Genomic DNA, 14,201 nt, shown 5'->3' on the forward strand with positions numbered 1-14,201 from the left:
CTCCAAGTTTAAACAAGCCTGAACCATATTAATCCATAAAGGTGGTGATACAATGGATTTAACAAACTGAAGGCCTATCACAATATGTTCAGTGATCAGAAGAGTAATTGAATGTGTACTTGACTGGCGTATCCGCAAATTCGTGAGTTTTAACTCCAACCAAAGAGGTTTCACCAACTCCTCTGGTACTCACATCAACACTGCATTTCTAGATTCTCTGCTATGTGAATCCAAAACAAATTCAAAAGATCTGACTTATTTTCATTGATATAAGGAAAGCTTTTGATAACATACATCATAATCACTTAAGAAATACCTTAAATGCATTATCTATTTCAAATAAACTCACAAATCTGGTCTTCAGCTTACAGACAGAAAATATCACAACGATTCAATCTAACAATGTTAAAACAAAACCCATCACCATCTTTTTTTATCCTGTTCCTTAAGCTTTAAAGGCTGATCCACAATAAACCGGGAACAAGAACATAAGCAGAGAATGTGAACATGAAGATTTTTTATTCACAATAAAGCAAGAATGGAAACGGTTGTGCATATCAATGTGGATGTCAATAACGATATGTGAAGTCGATATTACGCATTCTGATGTTATTTGTATATACTTGACCAATGGCATTCTCTCATGAGTACAAGCCAGCCAACATAAATACAGGTTAACCAACTTTGAAATTTAAGGGACGTAATATTTAAGAATTCAATTCACGTGGTAATCTGGTCACATATACATGTAACATGTATCGAAAGTGATTCTACTGAATTTCTGGGTTAGTTACAAGCAATGGATGAAGAAATTATGTTACGTCCTCCTTGCTACAAAATATGCAACGACCAAATAGCTTTTTGATGACAACAGAATGAATCTAGTAGGCTGTGATCAGAAACGAGAACGACAAAGTTAAAACTTGGCCAACTCTTACATTCCCATTCCCTGACTCAGCAAGTTTCTCGTTAATTGTGAGTGCTCACATTTAAATGCATTTATTTTAACAATTTTTCCATTCTAGTTCTCCTTTACTCTCTTGTCCAGTGACCTGTAGTACTATAGACAGCACAATTTGGATACACAACACACAAACATTTATGAGTGTTTTCTACAGTTCCTTTCTCTATAATTAATAATTCAGTTAGAACTCATTTTCAGAGGGAATAAATTGTTCTCGCTATTTGTTGGAATCATATGTATTTCCTTACATAAATGCAGAAAACTTCAATTATGAATTATGAAGAACCGGAAACATCATTTTTGTATCTTTTGTTCTTTGCTGAAAAAAAAAATTAGCGCTACTTTCTGAGTGACTTAATATTTTATAAGATTAAATACCATAATTTTGATATGTATCATTTCTGTCCATAAACATTATTTTTTAGTTACAGTTTCTTGATTGAGTTTATTTTTATAATAAGTAATATTGTGGAGTATTAAGAATGATTTATAAAAGTCACTACAAAGAATCTCAACAGTGAAAAGTGATAGGCTTCTTTTTTTTCCTCCATTTAATATGAGGTAATATACATTATAAAAAAATTAATTCTACATCTTCTCATATGCATCATCAAAATTTTAACATACTTTGTATGATTAAGTACCATAATTTTGCAATGTTGTATCATTTCTGTTTGTAAACATTACTTTTTTAGTTACAGTTTCTTGATGTAGTGTATTTTTTTTTTCTAATGGGCATCTGATTGTTTCACAGGTGAAACCCCAGCAGCAAGCTGTGATGTCTGCTGGTCCATCACCTATTGGGCATCCAGGACCTCTTTCACCACCTCCCTTCAACTCGTCCAATGCACAACCTGGACATATAAATTATCAAGTATGTGTAGAAATACGAGGGTCATTTGGAAAGTTTTGCACACTGCACATGCGTGGCTCATAGGATGATAAAATTGCTACAGTTATTGTCATGCCAGCTGTGAATCTAATTTCAGTCTGGAATGTTGGGTGTACATTTGCTGGCTAACTTGCCGCTGTTCTAAAGTCTCTGCCTTGAAATGTAAGAAGAAAATGAATCTCATCAGATCAATGGTATTACATTAAAATTGTGATTCTGTAAGGAAGAGAACCCTACTGAAATTCATATAATGTGTTACTTTAAATTTGTGGGGATAATGTCGTCGATCTTGGCACTGTGTCATGGTGGGCTACTCATTTCTACAAGGTTAGGTAAGACGACCTAAGAAGCGAGTGATCATCAAATGCAATGAACAACAGAATTTTAGAAAACGTATGAAAAAATGTCATATGTAGCAAACATGTCGATTACTTCAGTTCTCAGAATTGTAACCCAAAAATTGGAGAAGAGAAAAGTCGCTTGCAAATGGATTACATATGTGAGTGAAGAGCAGCAAGCAGATTACAGAAGGATTGCTTCAGCACTATGACATGAAAGGCGAGTACAGACCGATTATTTAGTCCTAACAGCTCAGCGACGCAAAAGAGGGGAAGTAATAGGAGTAGTGGGGAGAGCTCCGGAACAGAGATAAGGGCGAGGAATGCAGTACAGCTTAATATTGTACTAGAAACATACTGCTGTACCGCACGCATGACATCCTATCACTCCGAAGACAAGCGAGTGAATAACCCAAACACCCCTTGGCATAACTAAATGGATTCGCCTGACCCAGGTGCATATCTCCGGCGACTGTCAGGACTAAATAATCGTACTGTAGCTTTAAGCAGAATTGTTGTCATAGACGAAATATGGATATGAAATTTTGAACCAGAAATGAAATCTCTCTTAATGGAAACTGAATTGAAGAAGAATATCAGTTAGGTCAGATCTCACATAGCAATTCTCCTGACCCAAAAAAAATGACACTATTTATAGTCGAAAGTAAGCTGATAATGTTTATGACTTATGGCGAGAATTGAGTGCTAGCAACAGATAGAGTGCCCAGGGAGACCACTATAATAGTGGCATGCTATAGAAGGTTTCTACGAAGTGTTTCGTGGCTGAAGTTCGCCAGAGAAGGCTCAACATACTCACAGCTGGTATTCTTATTTTGCAAGATAATGCAAGGTCACATGCTGTCTGTACAGTAACGGATATTCTAGAAAAGTATGTATGGGAAGTTCTTCCCTATCTGTCATACACTCCTGACATGAGCCCACCAGACTGGTTTGTTCCCAAAATTAAAGAAATCGCTCCGTGGGAAATGTTTCAGTACCATTCAGGATGTTTCTGATAAGGTGAAAAGAGTAGTCAAATGCATCAGTAATGAAGATTCTCTGATGGAAATACAAGAAAAATAAATACGTTTTTTAAAAACAAAACGTGCAGTGTGCAGAACTTTTGTAATGACCCTCGTAACTTATACATGTACCGGTATATTGAAAGTTAAAATATCACAAAATAATTAATCTTACAACTGTGGTTTACGCACAGTGACATGTCTAGATGAGTGTGAATGAATAACCACTCATCTGTATTTTGAACTTAACTGGTGACATTCTGTAGAAAGAAACTAATTTGAGAAAAACTGAGATAAGCATGTAACTTTCTTATACTGCATTAATTTAGCCATTCATCTCTCAGTTCGTAGTAGAATTGAAATAATTTAAGAATTCATTACATAAAACTAACTTTAAGAGCAATATTTGTATTGAAATTTAATTTTAACTCCGTTTTTCTTATTTCCAGTATTGTGTGGATTGGTTTCTTTCTGCAGAATGATGTCCAATTAGTTTGTGCACTAAAAGTGAAGTAACCACATTTTCTCAGTTTTCTTTGAGTGTTTCCAGCTCGTATGATTTTGACATAGTGGTCCTCAGGTTTTTTGTTGAAACTAATGTTTTATTTTATTTTATTTTTTTTTTTTATATTTTATCTTTTGTCTCTTTCAGCCCACTTTGGGAGGTACAGCAGCTCAGTTCAGCAGTATTTCTGCCATTCCATCACCACCCACAGTGCTTTACAATTCCTCTCAGCAGATTCCAGCACAGGGTGGACTATATGGGGCATTCCAAATTGATGGCACACAGGTATATCTTAACAATTTACGGGAAAAGTCAAAAGTAACTTTTTTTAACAGAATATTCTACTACAAGAAACCATGTTCATGGCCATGACAAAACTTAACGAATGGGTTACAGAAAACATGACAAGTTATTACATAAAAGCAATCAGTACTTTTCCCTTTGACATCAAGGTGAAACATTCAACATCAACATAAATGGCGAACTTATCAAATTCTAGAAGTGCTTCTAAGATAACAAATGAAGCCAAGCCCCTATATGTCACTAGAATGAAAGAAAAGACCACCAAAAATTATAGTTTTGAAAAGTTTAGCAGGAATGAAATGAGGTGCTATGTTACACACACTTAACAAAACCTACAGATTATACATAAATGAGGCATTCAGAAGTCAACATGATTAACTCCTTTTCCAAAGATTTTGAGATATTCAAGGTTAAAGTTAAATACACATAATTAATTCTGTGATGTAGTGAAGAAGAATATTGCATTCTGTGGGCCTTTTACTGAACTATGGAATTAATCATATTGACTAATGAAAATATGGTCATTTTAATACATTGCCAACTTAGAAACTCTGAAATAACCAAAACTGGAGTTAATCATGTTTACTTCTGAACGCCTCAAATTTCCAGTCAAATATGGAGCAGAAGTCCTAATTACAGCTTGAGAAACTACAATAAACAAAATAGATTACAAAGACAGAGTCTTAAGAATTGTTAAAGGACCAGCAAGAACAACAAATGTAAAAGCACTTCAGTTGTACACAGACAACAAAGTAATCAAGTAAAATTTCAATTGAAACGAAAACACTTATGCCCTCAGGGCTGAACTTAGAGCTATGTACGATTGCATCATCAGACAATTAAAGAATACAATCACTGAAGACCCATCAAAAATCCTGCAGACTGTATTATGCATTTTAATGTCAGTCTATAAATAAAAATAATAATAATAATAATAATAAAGAAAAATGAAATAAAAAGCGGGTACTAAAACAGTTGACACTGGAAATAGTACAAGAGCATCTCCCAGAAGTTGAGTGGCTGTGTATCTACACTGGCTGTGTATCTACACAAATGAGTTCGGAAGGAATTCCTCTATAGAAGCTGGAGCTGGCATGTTCAGGGTGATTCATGAAGTATGATCTGGCTTCAGGAATCAGTTCTATAGGTCTTCGTGAGCAAGAAATGTCACATGAATGTGGGTCCAATTGTCATTAGTTTTTTTATTTATTTGTAAAAATTCAAACATCATACTGTAAACCAGGCTTGGATCTCAATACAGACAGTGGGGCTTGCACTAAAGGGACATGAAATACGAGGAGAGAGACAAGATAGATCTGGTGACATCAGCTGTCAGCTGTTGAGGAGTAGGCCTAATACCAGGATTTTGGAATCTTGTATTGGAAGATTTTTTTTCTATAACATTAATACTGATTAAGAAAAAGTGCTTCAAATATCAGTCTAACTTGTCATAACACTATTTGTTCCATATGAGGCTGATGTGTGACTATCGTTTTAAAATAATTACTGTTGGCTGAGCAAAACATTAATACAGTATGTTATGTGGTTTGTTATATCTGTGGACTCCTCCTCTATTTTTATAACACATTTTACAGCACAGTCATCCATACCCATAGCAAGTGCGAAGTTCTGCATTATATTGAATGTGATCTATGATTGTCTGAAGAAATTGTTTCATTTTAAATTACTGTGTACAATTTCATGTGATTGTGTAATACAAAAAGTATGTATTTTGTAAATGGTGGCTATTTGAGCAGCAATTATTACATCCACTGTAATTGTATTCTTAATATTGTAGTTGTAATCCCCTGGTAGAGGGGAAGATAAGGCCTGATGACCTTATCTCTACCAGGTTAAATAAAATAAATAAAAAAATAAAAAAAAGAGAAGATGTGAGTGATAATTGTATCACTACAGTTGTGAAACTTAGCAAAATCAATGTGCTAGAAAGATTGCTTAATAAGAGGAAAATTTTCAGAAGAATGTTTAACTATATCAGTACAATTATAGAACTTAATGAAATCAATAAGAAAAGAAAAAAACCTCACTAAGGAGAAAATGTTTGTTACTATTGAGGTTCACCAGCACAAGCTGCATCAGTCACAGTTGAATTGACATACTGTTTCTAAACACAATACATAGGCATCGCCATACTACCTCTTCATCCTCTGATAAATATTTGCTGGTCTCTTACTCCTCACTGCCCAAAAAATGAATATTTGTAGTATGCTGGTCCTCTAGAGTATGCTCCTAAGGAGATGGCCATCTTGACTGGTTTACTGACGAATTTCTCATGATGCAGTGCACTGTTACCTCGAGCAATAGGAGAATATATCATCTGTTATATAGTTCAGTGCTTCAGTGGCTGGTCATGATAATATCTTTGAAAAATATTGGAGTGCAAGAGGTCAAATGACTTTATTGTCAAACGCCTAGCATTAGAAAACAACAACAACATATAGTTATAGGCCTAAATGCTGTCTCACTGTGTTAAGTTTCCTAAAATATTATAACAGCATTCTAGTTCCTGATGCCACTTTCCTACAAAAAACTACTAGTGAAATTTTCTTAGAAGAGTTTTGACTTACATATGTGTGTGTGTTCATACATGAATAATTGCTTTATGTACCGGTATTCTATATTAACATTACCATATTTTATACATAATTGTAATATAATTTTGTATTTTTTATGTGTAGGTGCTAGGAGGACAAGCTAGATCACAGTTTTCTCAATTCCCACCATATGGTATTTCCCAAGGATTGGGTCAGACATCAGCATTCAACCAGCAGTCAATGTATTTACAGACAGCACCGCATCCACCACCAAATGCTGCTCCTGATATGTACCCATCCACCCTTTCTCAGTTCCGTATTCAGGCAAGTGCTGTAGTTACATTATAAGTACATTGTTGAACTTCTCAAGTTGATATATCTACATAGTCACAGTTTTGTGTTCTGAGTTAATTATATCATGCTTTTAACATGTTCTTTTACTTTGTTTACATATAAATCTTAAAAAAAAAATCAAATACATACAGTTTTTGTTGCATGTTACGTTTAAGTGAAGTAAAAAAATGTGTGTAAGGGATGAACAGTTGTTTCAAAAATACATTTTTAAGAAATAAATAAAAAAAAATGTCCATCCAGAATCATGATGAATTTGAGATGAATAGTCAAAATCCAGCTTCGAAAGACAGTTATAACAACTGAGAGAGGGGTCATTGTGCTAACCACATTGCTATCACTATACTGCTAACATGATTGTTCACCTTTGCTGAGGCATGTTGACATGAGGTCAGAAATCAGCTAATCGGAAATGTGGATATATCATCACATTTTGTGAATTTCTTGGCTGGACCAAATTAAGTTTTGCAACAAATACAAGAATATAAAGAATTGCTTTTTTTTCTATACAGCAACTGATTATGCAGAGAAAAACTGACAGCACAAGAACAAAAGAACACCGAAGAAACTCTGTACAAATGTTCAGAACAACAGTTTCTGAAGTACGAGTTATACTAGAGTGATAGCTACTCTCCAGTCACAGCCAGTACAAGAAGAATAACACTTGTGCAGTCACTCTCATGTCTCTTCCAAACACATTATTTGAAATAAACGCTAAATTTCTTCACGTTTCCTGCAAAATCTGTAATCAAATAAAATAAATAATGAGAACTAATATATTTGCTGTTTCTGCCCATACCAGGAGGGCAGCATCTGTTCATTAATTTAAAGAATCTCCCTTTCCCATGTACCACCATTCAAAACGTGTGGTGACTAATTCAGTTTGATTGTGGTCCAAAACATAAAAGTAGTTAAATTCAGTAAATAATTAACACAGTACTCATATGTATAAATGATCTGTTAGGAATATAGTTTTCGGTTTCTTTTAAATGGTTTAAAATGGATCTTCAGGTCAAACCAACAGGATAGCCAGGGTAACATTATAAATTTGGACATTTTCATTCAAAATGAGAATAGCCACTCTAGTCTTCCTTCGAAAAGATTGATTTACTGTACATAGTTTGGATGAACAGTATATGTATTGTACACATGTTTATCAAGGGGTATAATTTAAATATTGTCACATGATAGATGTTTTTTAATACTCTGCAATTGGTATAAACTGCATTTAAATTGAGAATATTGTATTTTCGAGAAAATTGTTCCGATTAAACATCCTTCAGGGATCTTGGGCGTAAAATACTATAATTTATGAAGAGAAAATTCAGTAGAATTGTTTCTTATTTTACAGGCTCCACAGGGACCATTTGGTCAATCACAACAGTTGAGTAACAATCCCAGCACAGTTCTGATCTCTTCAACATCGAACTCCCTAATGTCAGCTAGTGTAAAACCATCAACTCAGCAGATTGGAGCAATTGGCACCAAAGGAGGTGGCCCGTATCAACAGAGTGCTTTGCCGTCAGCACCTCAACCATCTCAGGTTTGTGGGAAGATTACATTTTGTATCATCCATCTGAAATATGAACAGTGGTAATTCCTTGGTAAAATGGTTTTGTTTATGTGTGTGTGTGTGTGTGTGTGTGCACATGGTACATCATTGTCCCTTTAACGGTGTGAATTGCTATTCAGTGTGTAACTATTAAGAGAATAGTTCATTATTTCATTAATAATAGCAACATTTTTTTTTATTATTATTATTATTATTATTATTATTATTATTATTATTATTATTATTATTATTATTATTATTGTAGAATCTCGTTAGTATGATTTTCTAGGGACAAAAATTTGAACGTCATATACTGGAAAATGTACTACTGGGGGGGAGGGGGAGGGGAATTTTCATCTGCTTTAAAAAACATCATTTGAGCTGTACTTTTCTATAATGGATGGAAGTGTCTTATTTTTCTACCATTCAACAGTGTCAGTAGTCACACTTGCAGCCTCACCTCCGAAACATCTGTACGTTAGACTGTGACAGTTCTTGAACCTTTCATTCAATCATTTGAAGCCCAAAATTCCCATCTGTAGTGCTAAATGCGCTGTTTTAGCACGAACCACGGTGCCATTGATTGGTGTATTCGAAGCACAGACTTGTTTGAACCATTTTCTAACTTTGGAAACTGACCCTCATTTCAACTCTAGTATTTACAAAACCATCATTTATGAAGATGATGTCTGCAGAAGTTATGTGAGCAGTCAGTGGTTCACAGAATAAAAACTCTTCACGAACATTCACTCCATCTTCAAATGCAACAAAGCCCATAAGCTGGGCTGAATTTGCTACATCAGTTGACTCATCAAGCTGGAGAGCAAAGTACTTAATATGCTTCAGTTTTTCAATCACTTCTTAACATTGTCTCTCTTGAAACTTATTCTTCGTGACAGAGTATATCATAAAGGGATCTTGCATTAAGCTGTTTAACAACTGGTTCTTCCAGTACTGAGGAACTCTGTCTTTCACAGCTGATAAAACTAATTTTTCTCCACTGGTGTGTGAATTTCCCGTTTGTCCTATTTTTAGACTATCTTTGAATGATGTTTCTACTGCTCTCCTATTTAATGTCGAAAAGGACATTAGTTTTTCCCTTATTGGTCTTTGGGATATGATGGTAGAGACTGGATTAATCTTGCTCAGGATAAGGACCAATGGCGGGCTTATGTGAGGGCTGCAATGAACCTCTGGGTTCCTTAAAAGCCAGTAAGTAAGTAAGTATTGGTCATTATATCACCTTCTTTCTGCTGAAAAAATTCCTACACGCTTGTTAGTAAACTGTGTTGTTGTTGTTTTTTAGTGCCGCCAGAGGAGAGATGGTTTCATGCAGCTATTGGAAAATGTTTCAAAACATATTATGTACTGCTGAGGAATAGGCTCACTGTATAAGTAAATTCAAGTGATAAATGTACAGGATCATACATGTGTTCGACAACCTTACTCTCTCTACTTTGTTTTGGGATAGTTGTCCATATCAGTATGGAAAAGCTAAGCCTCAACTCATCTGCACTCACTGTTGCTATCACTTAAACACTAAACAGAATTATCTATTCATGGTCTTTTAGTAAGAGTATGTAATAATCATTTATCCATTGCACAACACAAATTTAGTACTTAACCACTTGTTGCACTGGGAACAACAGAAAAATGACTGACTGACTGACCATCCGACCATGTGACTGAGAGATCTACGTACAAAATAACCAATGGTGAAGCTCATAAGAGGCTTTGAGTCTTAGCCTATTCAAAACATTCGAGTTATATCTAGTAACAGTATAAGTTCGTAATAACGATGTATCGTAATACTTAGTTTTACTCTGATTCTTCCATATATATTAAATTCACTGTTGGTAGTCATTCCACTGCGAGAGGCTTGTGGCAAAAGCCTCATAACGACACGTGATGGCCTCATTCGCACGCAGCGGTACTCGCAAGCTTGAGGGAAGGCTGGGGAGAAGGGGGTATCGATTCTCTACAACTCAGTAGCAGGACCAGGGCTAGCCTCAACCACGATACAATACTCCGCACTATGTTCGTGTTCTGTGAATGTGGTGCATTGTTGAGTGTTACATACTAATTTTGTGTGAAATGGCTCATACTGAAAGAACATTGAGATCATTATTTGCAGAATTAAAATAGAAACCATTTTCAAGCTGGGCATATGAAACAAAATGAGCTTACAAAGATAAGAGATTGACACTACATTTACATATTAACATGCGGATGGAGGAATACAAAATAGAAAATTTCAATTTTCATGGTATGAGAAATGTCCTTGGCTGACAGAGTACTCTGAGATAATTAAGTTATATTGTTATACCTGTATTTTGTTTGGGGGTGAAAATAGGTGGTTATCATCTTCTTGTGGGGTCTGTGTCACAAACAATTTCGATAGAAAAGCCAATAAATTGCTGCCTAAAAAGATACAAGGTAAGCAGATTTTTTCAGCCTATTCAAAATTTACATCTTAGGTTCGCTAAGTCAAATTTTCGAAATTTCGTAGAATTGTCGAGTCACATTGTTCATACAGCTGTCATAATATGGCAACAATATGAATGTTCCACAATATCCGAGAATTGTTGAGAGTACAAATGCTGGAAGTCATTCCAGAACTGAATGTGAATATGGCTAGGTTACCTATGTAAAAGTATTTCTCAGAATTGTAATGCAGAAATGAAGCTTTTAATTTATTTCCCCCCCCCCCTTTTCTCATGCTTTTATGATTAACCGTAATGAAACAAAAACATGGACATTACGATGAAGTGAAGAGAAGCGACTAGAAGCATTTGAAATGTGGATATGCAGAATAGAGCATGTGAAATGGACAAACAGAATAAAAAACAAAGCTGTGTTGGAAAAAATGGATGAAGAAAGAATGATGCTGAAACTGATCAGGAGGAGAAAAGGAATTGGTTGTATCACTGGCTGAGAAGAAACTGCCTACTGAAGGATGTACTGGAAGGAATGGTGAACAGGAGAAGAGTTCGGGGCAGAAGAAATCAGATGATAGACACATTAAAATATATATATGGATCATATGTGGAGAGGAAGGTAGAAAATAGGAAAGATTGGAGAATGCTGGGTTTGCAGTGAAATACATGCCATTTGGCAGAACATTATGTATGTATGTTTGTATAATAGTGAACACCGAAGAATTATGAATCTTCATTGCAAATACTCCAGCAAATTGACACTGACATACTCCTAGACCAGTGATTCTCAAACTTAGCAACCCCACAGCTCACCTTGCTCTCAGTTTATTTTGCTGGTGCCCACTATCGTACAAGTTATAAATCAGGGATAATAAAGTAATGTGACAAATGAAACATGATCTTTTAGTATACTAATTGCAAATAACAAATTTAATTACTAAGCGCTAATTTGAAATTTAATGGAATTACAGTATTAAATTTCAATCAATACAAATCACTTCTACTCATACTAAATAAGAATAGCTATAATAGAACAGAAATATTAAGACTAACAAACTAGATAGATATAAAGGAAAGTAAGAAATAAAATTGAATAAAAAGCTGTAAGAAAAGATCTTGAACTGTACTAGGTGATACCCAGACTTGGTTCAAATTTGGTGACTGCTAGGTGCAAACAGTTGTTCAGTTTTAGCCGATTTCTTTGTTTTGTCTTGAGAAATGGAGAATGTTTTGCTGTTGTAGAAAAGGATTTTCAAACCACATGTGTCAGAGGATAGCTTTCAGAAAAATAATATATATAAATAAAATACTTCTAAAAGTGCATTGAGATAGTTCGAGACGATTTTTGAGACCACTTTTTTATTCATTGCTTGATTTTGCAGATTCATTAACTCGCAAAATCTGGCACTACCCCGAACATTTTAAACCTCCATTTTGCAACTATGTCTGCATAGTGTGATTTTCTTCTTGAATACTTCGACCTTGTTGTATGCTGTGGAAAAAGTTGTCATCTGCCTTTGGATACTTAAATTGAGATAAAAATATCACTGAGATATGCTAGTTTGGTGATCCAGTCTGTACTTTGTAAACATTTGGTGAAATCTGATTACTTTTCCCTCAAAAGCAACTCAACTTCTCTAAATTTAAATAATCTCTGAAGCATCTCTACTCTTGACACCCATCTTACGTCTGCATGGAAAAGCAGATGCTGATGGTCTTACCCATTTCTTCACAAAGAATTCAATACAGCATTGATTTTAATGAAATTCATAGTTCTTGTTGAACTTCATTCAGCTGCGGTGATCATTTTTTCACTGCCAAATGTTCGCTATGAATATCACATTGTGCCAGTATTATATCATCACCATCTTCTTTTGTTTTACTGTTGTTGCTACATCAGAATGCCGCCCAGTAATGCAAGCGGCTCCATCAGCACAAAGTCCTGTGCAGTTTTTCCAGTCCAATCCATGATTTTTCAAGGTATGAATGTATTTCTTTAAAAACTTATTAATTGTAGCTCGAATAGGTGAAAAACACACAATATCCTCTTCCATGTCACCAGCACAGTAATCAGTATACCATGCTTAGGAAAATAATATTACTTACTTACAAATGGCTTTAAGGAACCCGCACTTTCATTGCCGCCCTCACATAAACCCGCCATCGGTCCCTACTCTGTGCAAGATTAATCCAATCTCTATCATCATATCCCACCTCCCTCGAATCCATTTTAATATTATCCTCCCATCTACGTCTCGGCCTCCCCAAAGGTCTTTTTCTCTCCAGCCTCCCAGCTAACACACTATATGCATTTCTGGCTTCGCCCATGTGTGCTACATGCCCTGCCCATCTCAAATGTCTGGATTTAATGTTTAATATACTGTTTTAATTTCTCTCAGCAAATTCATCCATTTGTAATGAAATCACTTCGACTTCTTTACCTGCTTAATTAATCTTCAGTGTTCTCTGTCACATTACTTATATGCCGTTCAATCATGTTGTATGACTAAGGGATATTTAATTTTTTGGCACTGGCATAGCTTAGTAAGTAGCGCATATGTCTGCTGTTGTGGAGTTGCGCTTGGGTGTGGGATCAATTCGTGCTTGGTTTAATTACCTGGTTGGGTTTTTTTTTCCAAGTTTTGTTTTTCCCAACTGTAAGGCGAATGTCAGGTAATTCATTGCAAATCCTGGGCCCCAGTTTGTTAAATACTGTTGCACTGTCAGCAATTCCATCGACTCTAAATAACCTAATAGTTGATACAGCATCATTAAATAACTGACTAAAAGAAAATATTTTTCACTTCAACTACAAGCTGTGGGACCAAATACATTGCTGTGCACAGAAATTAAACATTATTGTTAATAAGATCCTCACCTGTGTTGTGAAGTTTCTTACATTAGCAATTTGGAGTGCCACAAGATAAAATGATAACAAAGCTTTATCGGCATTAGACATCCAAACAAGAACTTTTTTTTCAACTTTTAGGGCATCTCTCTGCTCTGTAAAGAACACAGTGCACTTACCTGCCAATTCAGAATGCTTTGTATTCAAATTTCTGTGAAGTTCGGTGGCTTCATTTCTCCATTTTAAAAAATGGTAGCATATACAGTGTACTGAGGTTCTAATAATAATTGGTCATATGAATCAGTATTGTAAATAACTTTCGTTATACTTCTGTGTGCTCAATCGACATTTTACTTAAACGTCTGTTTCTTGTAAAGAAGGATTGTCACTTTCAGAGAACCTGTGTAAAATGTATTAGGCTTTGTGCTGACAT

At 35.2% G+C, this 14,201-nt stretch overlaps 1 protein-coding gene across 6 annotated transcripts in view; it reads left to right on the top strand.

The window, feature by feature from the left end:
• Positions 1-14,201, top strand: part of LOC138710789 (protein PRRC2C-like) — a 141,037-nt gene that overhangs the window by 100,632 nt on the left and 26,204 nt on the right. For all 6 annotated transcript variants that reach the window (XM_069841899.1, XM_069841900.1, XM_069841901.1 and 3 more), the window contains 4 exons: positions 1,719-1,838; positions 3,869-4,006; positions 6,724-6,903; positions 8,282-8,473. In XM_069841899.1, the coding sequence (XP_069698000.1) occupies positions 1,719-1,838; positions 3,869-4,006; positions 6,724-6,903; positions 8,282-8,473 (630 nt within the window). The remainder of the gene's footprint in view (positions 1-1,718; positions 1,839-3,868; positions 4,007-6,723; positions 6,904-8,281; positions 8,474-14,201) is intronic.

This window comes from Periplaneta americana, chromosome 12 (genome assembly GCF_040183065.1).
Source record: "Periplaneta americana isolate PAMFEO1 chromosome 12, P.americana_PAMFEO1_priV1, whole genome shotgun sequence".
Lineage (NCBI taxonomy): Eukaryota > Metazoa > Arthropoda > Insecta > Blattodea > Blattidae > Periplaneta > Periplaneta americana.